The 15,236-nt window shown below is 34.6% G+C and overlaps 1 protein-coding gene across 1 annotated transcript in view; it reads right to left on the bottom strand.

Moving 5' to 3' along the window:
- Positions 1 to 15,236, bottom strand: part of CSMD3 (CUB and Sushi multiple domains 3) — a 596,977-nt gene that overhangs the window by 368,170 nt on the left and 213,571 nt on the right. The window contains exon 6 of the mRNA XM_085053430.1: positions 10,229 to 10,341. Within this exon, the coding sequence (XP_084909556.1) occupies positions 10,229 to 10,341 (113 nt within the window). The remainder of the gene's footprint in view (positions 1 to 10,228; positions 10,342 to 15,236) is intronic.

Raw genomic sequence — 15,236 nt, forward strand, 5'->3', positions numbered from 1 at the left:
CTTTCCATTGTGATCACTTTACTTGGCTCTCTTCTACATATTCAGAAAATTTCATTTTCTGAAAAAGTATAACAATGTTCATACTGACCCAGGATCCAGCCAGAAAAAGTACATACATATTGCCAACCATAAAACAAAGCACGTAAGTAAATTAGAAACAAACACACAAAACAAAAAACATCAATGCTAGAAATGCTGTAGTATTCACACTGCTACTATATGTTTGTTCTGGCACTTTTCAGACAGACTTAGAGAAGATGTGACCACCATGCTTCTCAGGGGACTTTTACTAAGGTTTCTTTTAAATATGAATGGTACTGAAACTTCACATAATGAAGAGCTAAAGAAATTGCATAACAGAATCTCTTTGGTACTAGTTAGTAACTTCACACATTAACAAATTGCATAGGATAATATTCACTAGTATGCTTGGTTTATTGCCTCAGCTGCATTTAAGTGAAAACACTTTGTTGAACAGAGATGTATGTTTAATAATTTCCTGGTGCTTGTGAATGGGGAAAAAATAATTCTTTCAGCTGTCTCATACTGCTACTGATACAGCACACAAATAAAGCCACCAATGTTTTAAAGCATAAAGAGATCCATTGACTAGTACTAAAGTGGAGAAAAGTAACAGGGAATTAAAAAGGTAGTTCAGAAAATTTCATTTCTTACTTGAAGTAGCATTCATTAAAAGATTAATTTTTCATTAAATAGACTTGACTCCTTATTTACAGGGGGATACTTTGTTAAAGGCACTTTTACTTTTCAATTTAGATAATCTTAGACTTAATTCTGAAGAGTAATGCCAAAGGTCCTCAACCTTATCTATAATGCAAATGAGTAAAAACTGCAGTATCTCATTTAACACTAAGAAATAACTTCTGACACAACATTGCATAGGTCACTTCCATATTTATATTCCAAAGCAGAATGTCGGATTTATTTTTTTCTATTGGAGAAAGAGCATCTTTCCTATCTTTAGACAGGACATTATCCAGCGTGCTATTCTGTCTTCATGCATATGGTGGGATTAGTTTTAAAAATAATAGAACAGGGAGAACCATTTAAAGAGTATGACAGCTATACTTCACATATTTTATGCCTCAACATACACCTAGCCAGTTCATAAAATTAAAATTAAAACTAAGTAACTACTCTACCTTTATAACCTCAAGGACATGAAGATATGCTTTCCCTCACAAATGCAAGTGTTCTCAGTAACAAAATAACAAACAATTCCAAATTCAGGCTAAAGAGAAGAAAGAGACAGAAAAGATATTTCTGCATAATAATTTATGCAGTTGGATTAGAAAGCACATGGGAAAATTCAAGTTTGAGGGTAGAACAAAAAAGTCCCATAATTCAGCTACTTCATTATCTAGGTGTCTTCATCTGCCTGCTGTTTTCTTATCAAACTTATCTCTTTCCTTTTGTGTTTGTTTGCTACCAGTAGAAAATCACCCATCCAAAATGTAAAGGTACCTCCTAGAACTAAAACAGAAGTTGACAATACTGAGTGAAGGAAGAGAGAGAAAAGGAAACGGGAGTAAATCTTCCAGCAGAAATAGATCAAATACATCTGATGTCAGTGATGGTATTAATTTTAACATCTGTTTCCTTCAATGTATGGTAAACTTTATAATAGTCAAAACTAGTAATAAACTAATTTGAATGGCTTATTTCATTCAATTATTGTGAAATAATTTTCACTGCAGAGAAGTATAGATGATGTAATAAAAAAGGCCAGGCATATTATGCAAGCATGGGCATGTAAAAATTTTTCCAAGGGGAAACAAAATGTTCCAACATTTAATCTCAATACCACTAAATATTCTGAATGCAAAAAAGTGTTTTATTCCAAGTTTTTCTTTCAGTTGTTTCATCATCCAGACATGAACAGATCGTCAGTGCAATATATTACACTGTTTGGTGGCTATGAAGCATACAGATGTATAGGTTAATGTATTAATGTTCTGACCTTATCAAAATGAAGTATTTTAAAGGTCCTATATACTCTATACTTTATGTGCTATTAATAGAAGTTTTCAACTGCCACAGAATATTTATTTCCATAGGTAGTTTTCCTTGAATTTTAGGACTTCCTTAGCTGAAATATTTTTAATAGTTTAAGTATTTATATGTACACATATACACATATGTATGTATATATGTATTTGTTCTATATATTACATATGTATATGTCTATCTGTATTATTTTTATATATTACATATAATATACGTAAAAATCTAAATCTAACCATAAATATTATATACATATATATTTTAAATATTTTTTCACATACTGACATAGGTGTATATGTGTGCACATATATGTATGTGTGTATATATATATATGAATAGGATCATTAAAACCACACTGAGGCTTAAATATTATTTTTCCAGAAACCAAGACTCTTCATATTACCTATGGATTTTATGGTTTCCAATACACCATTATTCTATTTTTTTAAAGTTGTTTGAAATCTTGTCTTTTATTTCAATTTATAAATTCCAGACCTTTCAACAAAACTGACCCGAGTAAAGAAAATGCTTTCTAAGCATTACCTAAATTGAAATAAGAGTCATTCAGTACATTTTTCTTGTCTTCTGCAGAGGAAATGGAATTACTTACAGTCAGTAGTATATAAAATATTATCATTTGCTCTTTTGTAAACAATAAACAGGAGTATGTAGGATAGTAGATGAAACAGAAAGATATTAAAATGTTTGAATGCACCTAAAATATTAGAGGTGGTCTTTTACAGTAAATATGAAATTAAGAAGATCCATCTATTAAATCATAAAAAATGGAAAGGACTCTTTATTGCATCACTTAGCACTTATTTCAGAAGTAAATTACAATCTATCAAATTAAACATTAGCACAGACTACCGTGTCTTAATATTTAACATTAGTTCTATTGACTTTTTTAAATGAAATATGATTGTATTTGAAGTAGAAAAAAATTGCATTAAATTTTTAAAATTAGTTCTTTCTGGATCAGTACACAGTATCAGAACTGCCAATAGTGGTGTTACAAAAAATTGGGAGAATTCTAAAAATAAGTCCTTTAGAATTTGGGAGGGTCAACAAAATGCAACATTTTTTCTCCTCTACAGACTGACTACAACAAAATCAATGTCATTCTGTGCACTGTAATTGTGTGGGTGTATAATTGTGAATAAAAGACATTTCAAGGGTGCAAAGGTGAAGAATAACCTGTTCAGAAAATACAGCTCAGTATAAGACAAAGTGGAGCTGAAAGACCCAGGAGTATGAAAATCCACTAAAAACATTTACTTATGTGACAACGTATACAATTTAAGTTCTTGTTATGCCTGGAGAGGAAAAACAATTCTTCTGAGAAGCTCTGGTAATTTCAAGTCTGTGGAAGAGAGGATTCCTTTCTCCTCCATCCATTGCAAAATCAGGTAGCTATCTGGGCTGTTCTGATGATAGAAGTTCAGGGTCTTAAAAGTCACAGATTCACAATTCTGAAAACTAAGTATATCTGTCTTAAAAAAAAAAAAATTAAAAAAAAAGTAAAAATCTGTTCTTTGTCAAACAGATTATCAATGAAAACAGCAACTTATTTGCATTGCCCTAAGCAGAAGACAAAGCCCTTGTTTAAGGCAGCCTTGTTTAAGCCCTTGTTAGCAGACTTCAACAAACATGACATAAGTGATGGAGCACCTTTCTTTCTCCGAGGGAATCTCAAGCTCTTGAATGTTCTGATATTAAAAACACATTTCAGCAAGTAAGTTGTAAACGTAAACTGAGACTAAACACCTTCCTCAGCATGTCTGTAGTTGCACTAGGCAAACAAACTATTAGAATAAATGGAAACCTAGTCATTGTAGTCAGTGGAATATAGGGTTTTAATTTATTTTAAAGTACACATCTAAGACAGTATGTAACAGCTGCCTACATGCTTTTCGTTCTCCCCCATCTTCCATTTTCTGTGTCAGAATGGCCTGGTGTCCTGATTTTTGCTAGGATACAGTGAATTTTCTTCCTAATTGCTGTTATAATGCCATGTTTTGGATTAAGGATGAGAATAACACACTGACATTTTAGTCCTTGCTGAGCAGTGCTCACCAGGAGTCAAGGACTTTTCAGCCTCTCATGCTGCTCTGCCACTGAGGAGGCTGAGGAAGCACAAGTAGCTGAAAAGGAACACAGCTGGGAGGGCTGACCCCAACTGGCCAAAGGAATATTCCATACCGTTTGACATTACGCTGAACAGGGGACTAGGAAACTTGTCCGGCAGGTGGCAACCACTGCTCAGGGACTGGAAGGAAATTGGTCAGGGGTTGTGAGCTGCTTTGTGCATCACTAGTTTATCATTATTATTACTTTCCCATCCTTTCCTGTCCTGTTTAATTGCCTTTATCTCAATCCATGAGTTTTACTTTTTTTCTGACTCTCTCCGCTGTCTCTCTGGGAGTGTAATGTCCGCATAGTGTTTAGGTGTCTGACATGCTAAACACACCACGTCATCTCTTGTAAGCTCTAACTTGCCAACACCATGTGGATATCTCTTCTACTCTAGAGCACCTCTACCCAACACCTACCATGTGGTCAGCTGAATCACTGCAAACCACACTGGCAGGATTAGCAAGGTATGGGGAAGGCTCAGTTACCCATACATAATTTGAGTTGGAGCAATATTGTAACTTCATACCACATGTCTTGGTAACACCTTGGTTTGTCTGCCCAAAGAGCTTCTGCACTTGTGCCAGTGCCACAGAAATACCTTGTGTACCCTGGGTAATTTCAGTGATATATCAGTGTGCATATATACAAGTACAGTGCCTCACAGCTCTCCAGCATTAATGGGTATGTAGATACCTATAGGTGTCTAAATGAAAATCTTACCCATGACTCTTGTTACAGCTGCTAAATCTTCCAGCAGTAGTACAGCATGCTGTTTGTTGCAACAGCTTTTGAGATAAAGAATGAATGACAAAATCTGATTAAATTGCCAAATGTTGTGAAAAAGGTGATAAAGACAGTTTTCCCCTTCTGGCAACTCTAGTCATGATGTTCTGAGGCAGCTCAGTACTATTGTTCTTTACCTGATTGGCAATTGCTTTACATTCTTTCTGAAAGCAAAACCAACAAAAAAATTTAAGAAAAGCTAACTCCATAAATAATTTATGAAAGAAGACACATTTCTACTCATAAACAAAACGACAGAAAGAAAAAGAAAGTAACAATAGAAAATCAAGCAGAGCAAGAGGAAAATGTTTCAACATCTTTTTTCTTCATATTTCATCCCGCATTCAAGGTGCTCACATTTATCCAACCTCAGCTCCACATAGTTGACTGTCAAGCGTGAAGGAGAGTAACCATTTGTATGCTTTTAAGTATGAGCAGGACAACTAAATTTTATTCTATTCTGAAATGCTCAGGGATGTATTTCATCCCTTCATCTGCATATTCCTATAAGCAAAGATCCTTAATGGATGGCAAATGTGTTTGTGCATTCAATTTACATATTTGGTATTTTTTTGCTCAAAGTGGAAGCATTAATTTGCACGTGGCTTAAACAAGCAAACGAACGGGAAGGAAACAGAATCAGTTAAGAAATGAATTTCACAGGTGAAAAAAATAGCAATTGTAGGGCTTCTATTGAAACCTTCCAGAGCTTTAAGGGAGGAGGAAGATGGAGAGTGAGAGGAAAAGGATGCTAGATCTTGAAAGATAGAAAAGTAATAGATTATTAAAGTAATGACTAACTATCAGAAAATGAAGATTTTTTTTTCTGAAAGCTTTTCTCACAATGCTTGATAAAAAGAAGACTCAAGTTTGTGTATGCCAGTCTGTAAAACCAGATGCTGTGAAGCTGACTTAATCCCTTCTGTCCACTTAGATAATATTATGGATTCATACATAATGATGGAGTGCAAGAAGTAACCAACAGAAAGCAGCAACCAAAAGGAACTGCAAATGGAAGGAGTGAAAAAGCATAACTAATTTTAGAAACAGTAAAAGAGGATTACCAGTGCTAAGAAACATTGAAGCAGCTGCCTCAAGAAGATCCAAAGAAGCTTTTGTTCTACTTCAGCCAACAGTTTCTGACTCAAAGGGAGTTTTAACAAAGCAACAAGAACAAAAAACATCAAGACAAGGAACTCTCAGTGAACAGAAAGAAGTGCTGAAACACAGATGACCAGACAAGCAAGAGTAAGTGTGTCTTGGTTATGACACTACAACCTAGGTAGGGAAACATTTTGATTCTACTCTAATTGAAATTCCTTATAGAAATTTCTCTGCTAATGCCATTCATTGTTGTTTATCTATGTTTTTTAAATATTGTATAAATGAATACCTCTCATGAATGAAATTGCCTATTGAAAGTAATACACATAAGTTGCCTGACTATGTACTTTGATGAAGCTGAGAGCTTCCCAGTTTCACCCACCTCAGTAGATTTCCTTTTGCCTGTATATGTCACTTTAAAAATTTTTAAAGGCCTTAAAAGCCCTTGCCTGTTCGCAAGGCCTTAAAAAGAAAATTAGGAAAATATGTTTAATTACATAAAAATTGTGTTTACAAAAAATTACATAATACCCTACATTTTCTATTTTTTTTTTTTTGCTGTGGGTTTTTTTTCCATAGACAACTATATTTTGACTTTGCAGTGTATCACTTTTAGTGTTCTTTCCAAATGTCTAGGTCAGAGTAGCTTTAGGTATTACACGGAAGCTCAGCTATGTGAGGCTGCCTTATGAAAAATAATGTTAAAGAACAGTTTTCATAAACATAAGAGAACAAAAGGGATTAAGACTTCAATTAGTATAAATGCCAGGGATTTGGTAGCAGAGGGGTGTAGGGCTGAGCATGTGACCTCTGCCTTCAGGATGCATTGAGCTGTGCCATGCTAGTCAAACTGGCCACATCTGGCCCCACAATGGAGCCACCACAGGACACAACTGAGTCCATCAGCAGAATTTGTGACATCTCTATAAAGATGTGTTTAAGACAAGGCAGTAACCACCAAGGAAAAAAAACAAGGTCAGAGCATGAGTCCTCCACTCCAGAGCTAATAATACCCTCAAAGGGATTGGAGTCCATGGATAACCCACACTGGAGCAGGTACTTCCCCTAAGAGACTATGGCCCATGGGCAATTCACATCAACGCAGAAGAAATGAGTAAGAGGGAAGAAATGGCAGGAGAAAAGAGTCAGAAATGAGGAGCAGCAGAAATTAACTCTACAGTTTGACCTGAACCTCCTGCACTGGCTATCACATCACCAAAGACACAAAGGGTAATCTGTGGTGGAACAGAGGAAGGGGAAGTGTTTGGAATGAAATTAAACTTTCAAAAGAGGAGAGGAAGGGTGTTTTTCATAATGGCTTTACTATTTTTCTTTGTTTTCCAACACCCAAAACAGTCATTCAGTGTTTCATAAAAAGGCTATTTTGCCCAGGACAGTAGTTGATGAGTGGTTTTCCACATCTTCATTTCAACCTTGAAACTTTTCAATCTTGTTCTTCCTATTTTCTATGCTGCTCTACTGTGAGGATGGAGTGAGTGAGTGGTGGTGAGAGGGCTTCACTGCTACTCAATGTTAAACCATGACCCAAACACACTCTCACAAAACGTGCACTTGTGCAAACAAAATCAGGAAGCCAAAGGAGTGATTAGCTGAAAAGTGCTACACAGTGACAGACTAAAATGATACATTTTCTGAAGTTGAGAATTTGGAGTCCGGGTCCTTCAAAATACATAACAATAGGTTAAAGACAATTAATCTGGAGGAAGCAGTAAGAAAATTGTAGTTCTGGTTATGGTGGTACTATGTAGCAAATATTCTGTTTCAAGGAGGGAACTCAGAAATTACAGTCAATCTATGCTAATTAAGGTGGGGAAGGAGCAAGATTTTAACATATTTATTACTGTGTAGCACAGTGATAATACAAGCTATTGAAAGAATTAATAGATGCCCTCTCAAAAGTCATGCAGAAATAAACTCTTGAAAATAAAAACAAGCACTTGCACTACACGGCTTTTTGCAATACTTTTAAAATTTTTATTAGTTATCTGGTTTTCAGAAAATTTGTATCAGAACATAAGTGAAATTAAAGTTTGAAAACTGTCTGTACAAAAAAGTTTAAAGTTATCTCTAACTGAAAAAAAAAAGATTACAGTTCTCAAAAAACGGAATGTTTTGTGCTACACCTTTTTGTTTATTTGCTAAACGTATGAATGTTTTTCAATATATCCCATCCCTAGAACTGTTCACGGCAGGATTTGAGCAACCTGCTCTAGTGTCAGGCTCATGGCAGAGGCGTTGGAACTAGATGATCTTTAAGGTCCCTTCCAACCTAAACCATTCTATGAGTCTATGATATATATTTAATTTCCTCACACTCTCTCCTTTAGTCTACCATTAACCTACCAGAAACTAGTCATCCCTTATTATCTGACCATGTGTTTTTCTATTTTCTGCTATCAAGGTTATTTTTTTTATTGATCATATAAGCTTAACTATGCGCATTTAAGCCCTTTACATGCTGAATTTTTTTAGAGTTGCAAAAGACATTTTTTTCATTTTAAGCATGATGGGCTACTGCAGCATTTGACAACTTAGTATTGAGTACACTTTAACATACATTCAGCAATGTACCATAAAAAATCAAATGAGCAAACCAAAATAATAGTAAAAACCCCATTTTATAATCACTACACTTTTAGGTAACAAAGAGAAATAGAAGACACACAGCATATTCAAACGTCCCACACCTACCAACACACACATTATATGTGCTCTGTTTAAAACACATTTTTGAAAGTAAACATAAGGTGGTTCTCTTTCATTAGATATTTCCTCACATTCATGGCAGGAATGCATGTATGTGTGCCATGAGACATGGTTCATTCTTTTCTCACTAGTTCAAAATTAACAGCTCAACAATCCAAACTACTCCACTTAATCCACCAAAATAGTTATCACATGGTTTCTCAATTGTGGGGTAGATTTAATAGAGTTCCTACTTTTTATCTTTTAACAGTCCCATAAGCTAGCAACTTATTAGTAAAGAGTGTGGTTTATCACATGTGATATGAAAGACATCACGCAAAAAATGAGTCAGTGCTTTTCATAAACGATTATAGCAGCCCTGAAGCTACAATAAGACAGCTTCTTTCATGCAAGTTTACTCATATTCCAGAACATCTATGAACTCAGCAAGTCCAAATAAAGATATACAATACTTGCTGAAAATACTGATCAATTTTTTTTTGTTCTTGTATAGAATATGCCATCTGAGGTAATCACACAGAGTTATAAAATTTGCTATTATCAAAGATCAAATGAAAAACATTAGTCATGCTTTTGTTAATTGCAATTTTTACATTACTTGAGTAACTTTATCAGATTTGGCAAAACTTTATTTAACTAATCTCCTCCCATGCTAAATTTTCTATAAGAAACTGTAAAAGAAATTCCTGAACTAAATCTTGTCAGGAATGCCATAATTACTTTTTTCATCAGATGAATGGAAAAAGCACAAAAACACAAAAGGGGTTATTATTTCCTGAAGATCACTGATACACTGTGGATATTGAAAAATATTATTTACAGTATTACCATACACTAATGACATTCAGTTTGCAGTAGCACTTCATCATTATAATGACCTTGTTCCAAACAGTGATATTGCCAAAATTATGCTTCAGATACTTTCACTCTTACTCAAAATAAATGCTTGTTCATAATAACAGTGGGCAAGAATCTTACAGGTTAATTAAACCTTTAATAACACAGAGCATTTCAAAATAGATAATAAGAAGTAATAGTGATTAAATGCTACATTAGTAGATAGAAACTTACTCACTGCCTTACAAACATGACTTATACGACTATAGAGTCAATTCCATAATTGAATGATGAAAACATTATTTCTGTTACTGTCACACAGTATTTTTCAGAGTATTAGGATCATTTTAAAAGCTAAGTACTTGCACAGGTTAAAGTAAAGCATCTATCTCCTGCATTTTTTTTTCTTATGTAACAGAATTTAGTCACACTAGATAATACATTGCCAATACTCTAACATACTGTAATTGCATATAGCATGTTGAAAAGCAAACTATACTTTTTTAAGCATTTTTTTGTTATTTTTTTAAGTGGCTCTTCCCATTTCCTACACGTTCAGGCACTATTTTTCATAATAAATACAGTCACAACTGAAAATTTATTTCTTTAAATGTACCTTGGTAGTGAGCACTAAATCCACGGTATCGGTGATTGCTGTCTGTTACAAAACGTAGTCTGAGCCAGTTTTTGTTGCTTATAACTGGAGGAGGTATATTCATTCCAGAGAGCCTGAATGAAAACAAAAATCCAAAAAATATTATTAAAATATTCCATAATTATCAGGAAAACTTTTAAATTCAAACTAGCATTCATTGACATGCCCTCTGGGGGGCTTTTTATTTATCAGTTAGTAGTGTTTTAACAAGCACAAACAGACAAAATTGTACACTATGCCAGACCAACTACAGGATACAAATCAGCCCTAAGCAAGAAATTACATAATCACGTTATTGGTCAGGCACAGCACTGTCAAGATGGAAGTACATGGCACTCAGGCTAGCAAGAATTTGTGTCTACACTGGTCAGGTAATGGGCTAGACAAATCATTGCTCTGGGCATCAGGGCAAGGTTTGTACACTGTGAGTTTCACATTCCAGATGTGGAAGAAGAGAGCTTCGGTTATGCAAACCGCTATCTAAAATTATAAAGAAGACATCTATTTTTCAAGAGTAAGTAATTTTCTATATCCAGGGCATAATGAAAACAGCAATATTCCATCACTTGAGTGAATTTGAAAATTAGTTACTAGATGTACAAAGAGAGTAGGGAGCTGTGGTGGATTGACCCTAGGTAGCAACCAAGCACCACACAGCTGCTCACTTCCTCCCTTCCCTGCCCCCAACAGTAATAACAGGAGGTAGCAGGAAGAGCAAAAGCAAGAAAGACTCTTCAAAAGAGAGTTTAATAAGTGAAGAGTTGAGAAAAGAAACAGGTGATACAAAAGCAATCATTCACTATATTCCACAAACAGATCAATCAAAATGGTCTCCAAGCAATGATTACCCGTCTCTCAGCTCCTCTCATTTTTTCATTGCTGACCATGAAGTTATATGGTATGAAATATCCTTTTGGTCAGTTTGGGTCTGTTGTTTAGTCTTTTTTCCCTTCCCAGTATACTGACTATGTCTGGTCTACTCACTAAGGGGACAGAGGAGGGGGGAAAGAAAGCTTTGATTCTGTGTAAGCACAGCTCAGCAGTAGCCAATACACTGTTGTGCTGTCAACTCTGGTTTAGTCACAAATCCAAACTAGAGCACCATATGGGCTTCTATGAAGAATATTAACTATGAGCCATTAGAGTCTGTACACAAAATTACCTGGATTTTTTACTGTTTTGGTTTTCTGTTTGTTTTTTAACATCAGGATATTGCTCCAGTTCTAGTAGTCTTTCATCTTGACTTGCTCATTAGGAAAGTCTGAATTTAAGTTCTTTTTTGTGTGCTTGTTTGGGGGTTTTTTGGGGGGTTTTCTTTTTTGATTTTATTTTTAGATGCAATGTCATGTTAGAAAGAAGGTGAATAAAGTTTAGACAAAGAATTCTTCCATCAAGCCAGTAATTTGAGATATATTTCTCACCAAAACCAGAAAGATAAGTCACACGTTCAGGATGTCAACATACTTACCTATGTCCTTCCACTTTGTTTTAAACAGAGCTTTTCCTGTAGTTAAATAAAATACTAGCCAACAAGTACACCATTTTATGTTCAGACATCAAGGATTCCTATTTTATTTTGAGAAAAACTATATTCATAATAAAAAACGATATTCATAATAAACCATTTCTATATTTATGAATATAGAAAAACTATATTCATAATAGACTTTTTAAAGTGGAATAAAACCCCAAACCTGATTTAAATAAATAACTAATGAGCTTGTATAGGTATCAGTCTGTGAGGAAGACTTTTGAAATAGTAACAGCTTATAGGTAGGATTCTTTTCATCGTTTCCTACCCACTCTACTTCAAAACAAAATATGTTTAAGACAACTTTCCAATTTCTGAAACTGTACTAGCCCCCTTGCTCTCTCAGGCACTAAATGACAAAAGGCTTGACTGACACCATAGGCTATTAAAACTCCTTCAAATACTTGCAAAAGAAGGGTTTATACGATGGAAACACACCAGCTCATCAGACTCATTTCAGTTGAATGATACACCGAATCTTAAGTTTTTTAAGCTTATGAAATTGACTTCAAATCCTAGATCCAAGAAATCTGGATGGTGAAGTTAGAAAACATAGTGCTGTAAGACTGCAACAGCATGTGGTGAATGCACATTGCTCTGTACCAGATAAAGTCAGAATATGTATAAAGTGTAAGAGGTAGAAGCCTACACCTTTCAATTAGAAAACATCAAATATTTCTGCATTTTCATTGTGAATTTTAGAATGAAACACACTTTCTAACAGCCATAAAGTGGCTTTAGTTGCTACAAATCTCTTGTTACAAATGTAAGAAGTATATTTTAACTTGAGGCTTGTTTTTTGGAAGGTAAGGGTTTAGGTATCCTTTTTGGTACAGGTACTTCTCTGTATAATAATATAACCTAACAATGCTAGAGGAAATAGTTCTTTTATTTGAATTCTCACTCTATAACTAATTGTTAGGTAGTATAGAGATAGAGGCAACAACCTTTCACTGCTTGCATATTTTAGAATAAAGATATTACTGGAAGAGGTCTTGCAGAACAACTGAAACAAAGGAAGGCTGTAAAAGACATTTCCTAACACCTGTTTTGACTTGCATATATCCTGCCTATAAGAAGGTTTCTCTTTAATAATCACAAAACCATGTGAAAAATAAATTGCAAGTAAGCTTATTGTCCATGGCATGAGAAAATGTCACCCTAGACATTTAAATACGCTCACAGTAAAAGTCTAGTTTTGTTTCTAAAAAAGCTAAAAATCTAGTTTACCTGTCAAATCAGGTTATTCATTAATACATCTATCTTTACATCTACGCTGACCTGTAATTAAATTCACAGTTCCTACAATCTGATTTTTATAATTCATGGTTTCTGTGGGATTCTTCCCAGAAAGGTTTGCAAATTGACAAAATTTATTCTGTTGATGTAACTGCCCCTTTTCTCATATCAATTCATCTTCTTAGCAAATTCTAAAGCTGTTCACCACTATAATAATACATTGGCAGCCCAACACTACTTCTGTGTCAGCTACTATTCCAAGCATAGTTACACTGCATCATCTACAATATTTTCCTAAAATTCAAAGTAAAACACCATGTCTTCCATAAAGGAAACACAGCTGTCTCATGTTCTTTTATAATTCAAAAGATGTAGCTCCTTCTCAAGATGCACAGAATCCTGCATAGTAAATTTCACTCAACAGAGAGTAGGCTTCCCTTCTGCAGCTGTCTTTCATGAACTCTTAGAAATGTTCATGGAGAATCCTGGCTGTGAACCAGATTTAAAATATCTTACCACCATGTGTAGTCAACAGCATTGACTGTTACCTACCCCAAAATGTATTTGAAAAAAGAAGTGCTTACTGAAACAATGCACCTTTATTGCTAAACAAGGGATTAGTAGAAGTGTAAGACTGTGCATTGTAGATGTGCCAGTGAAGTTCCCATCTATGTACTTTATTTGCTTTGCGTGTAAATCTTTTACACAGAAGTAAGGGACTAACACTTTTGAGAATCCAAATTATATTCTTCTAGCACTTCATTACAACAGCAGGCCTCCATTACCTTCCTTTACACACTATTTAGGTAGTAATTTAAAAAAAAAAATCACCTCCTTTAGGCTAATTCTGATCCAGAGAACTCAAGTAATATTTTGTTTGGCCTCAAAATTCTAACACATAATTCCCACCTTATGCTGCAAAGTGGAATTTAGGGTTGGGGTGTTTTCTTTTTTTAATAGGATAGTGCACATCCCCTATTTCTTCCAGAGAAGGACTACTTTACACAGACTTTAGTGTTTGAAACGCACACTGTCAGATAGCTATAATCTTGACAAGTAGTTTCAACATTGTTGTTTTGTTCATGTACCAAACTGGCTCTAATTACTAAAAATCATCTAATACTACAGTTCTTACAAACATATTGTCACTGATTGTCACAACTGTCAATACATTGATTATTATGATGTCATGCAAGCCTTAATTTAGGCATTCCATATGTCCAAAAATATTCCAAACAGAAGAAAGTTTTGCTTTTTTAAAAATATACAGCAAAGTTATCCCCAAAACCTTTTAATGAAGCACATAGTTTCTACATTTCCTCACATGCCAGGAGATTCACAGAAATGGAATTAACCAGAAAAGAAATTTGAGGTTGATACCACATCTATAAACACTACTGAAACCCATTCTAATTCTACCAAAGCCTTAGGCTAACAAAGACGTAAATCTTAGCATGATTAAGTGCATACATAGATCTCATTACTCATTACTCATCATATGCACTACAAAATCCTAAGTGCCTGTTTTGATGCAAACTGCAGCTGTGTGGATTCTTTCTCATTCGTATTATTTGCATGTTGACATAAAACTACTGTTTAAAAAGCTTTGATTAAAAAAGGGGAAATTATCACACATTTTGATAAGACCTATTGAGTATTATCCATGTTCATATACATGCTACTGGGGCTTAATACTTACACAGCATAACACACTAAAAAATAGAGTAGCCACCTGTGCCTTGAAAGGAGAGGAAAGACACACCCAATAGAATAGTACCTGATCAATGACATTCTGGTTTGATTAAATTTTGCTTAAATTGGGCAGTACTTGTATTAAACACAAATTTGAAGTACCAACTATTTACAGCTTATTATGTCTCCTATACTTGTATACAGCATATAATAGCATCCTTTCCTTTGTTCTCCATGAGTGCCTTGATCCCATAAAGCAATAACTCATGTAGCAAGCTTCAAAATAAACATCTTTTGCAAAAGGATCCGTCCCACAATGTAGATTTAAGGGCAAAAGATTAAAACTCAAGTCTCTCATTTAATAAATCCAGACCTGTTTATAAATAACCAGTTGCACATTGGAGAAGTAAAGCTGGTGACAACTGAATATTTAACACTTGATTTGAAAAATCCTGAAGGATTTAATGATTAAGTTAACATATCCCTCCTGTTCCATCAACCCAGTTT

The sequence above is a fragment of the Lichenostomus cassidix genome, chromosome 2 (assembly GCF_008360975.1).
Source record: "Lichenostomus cassidix isolate B80296 chromosome 2, HeHo_3.0, whole genome shotgun sequence".
Classification (NCBI taxonomy): domain Eukaryota; kingdom Metazoa; phylum Chordata; class Aves; order Passeriformes; family Meliphagidae; genus Lichenostomus; species Lichenostomus cassidix.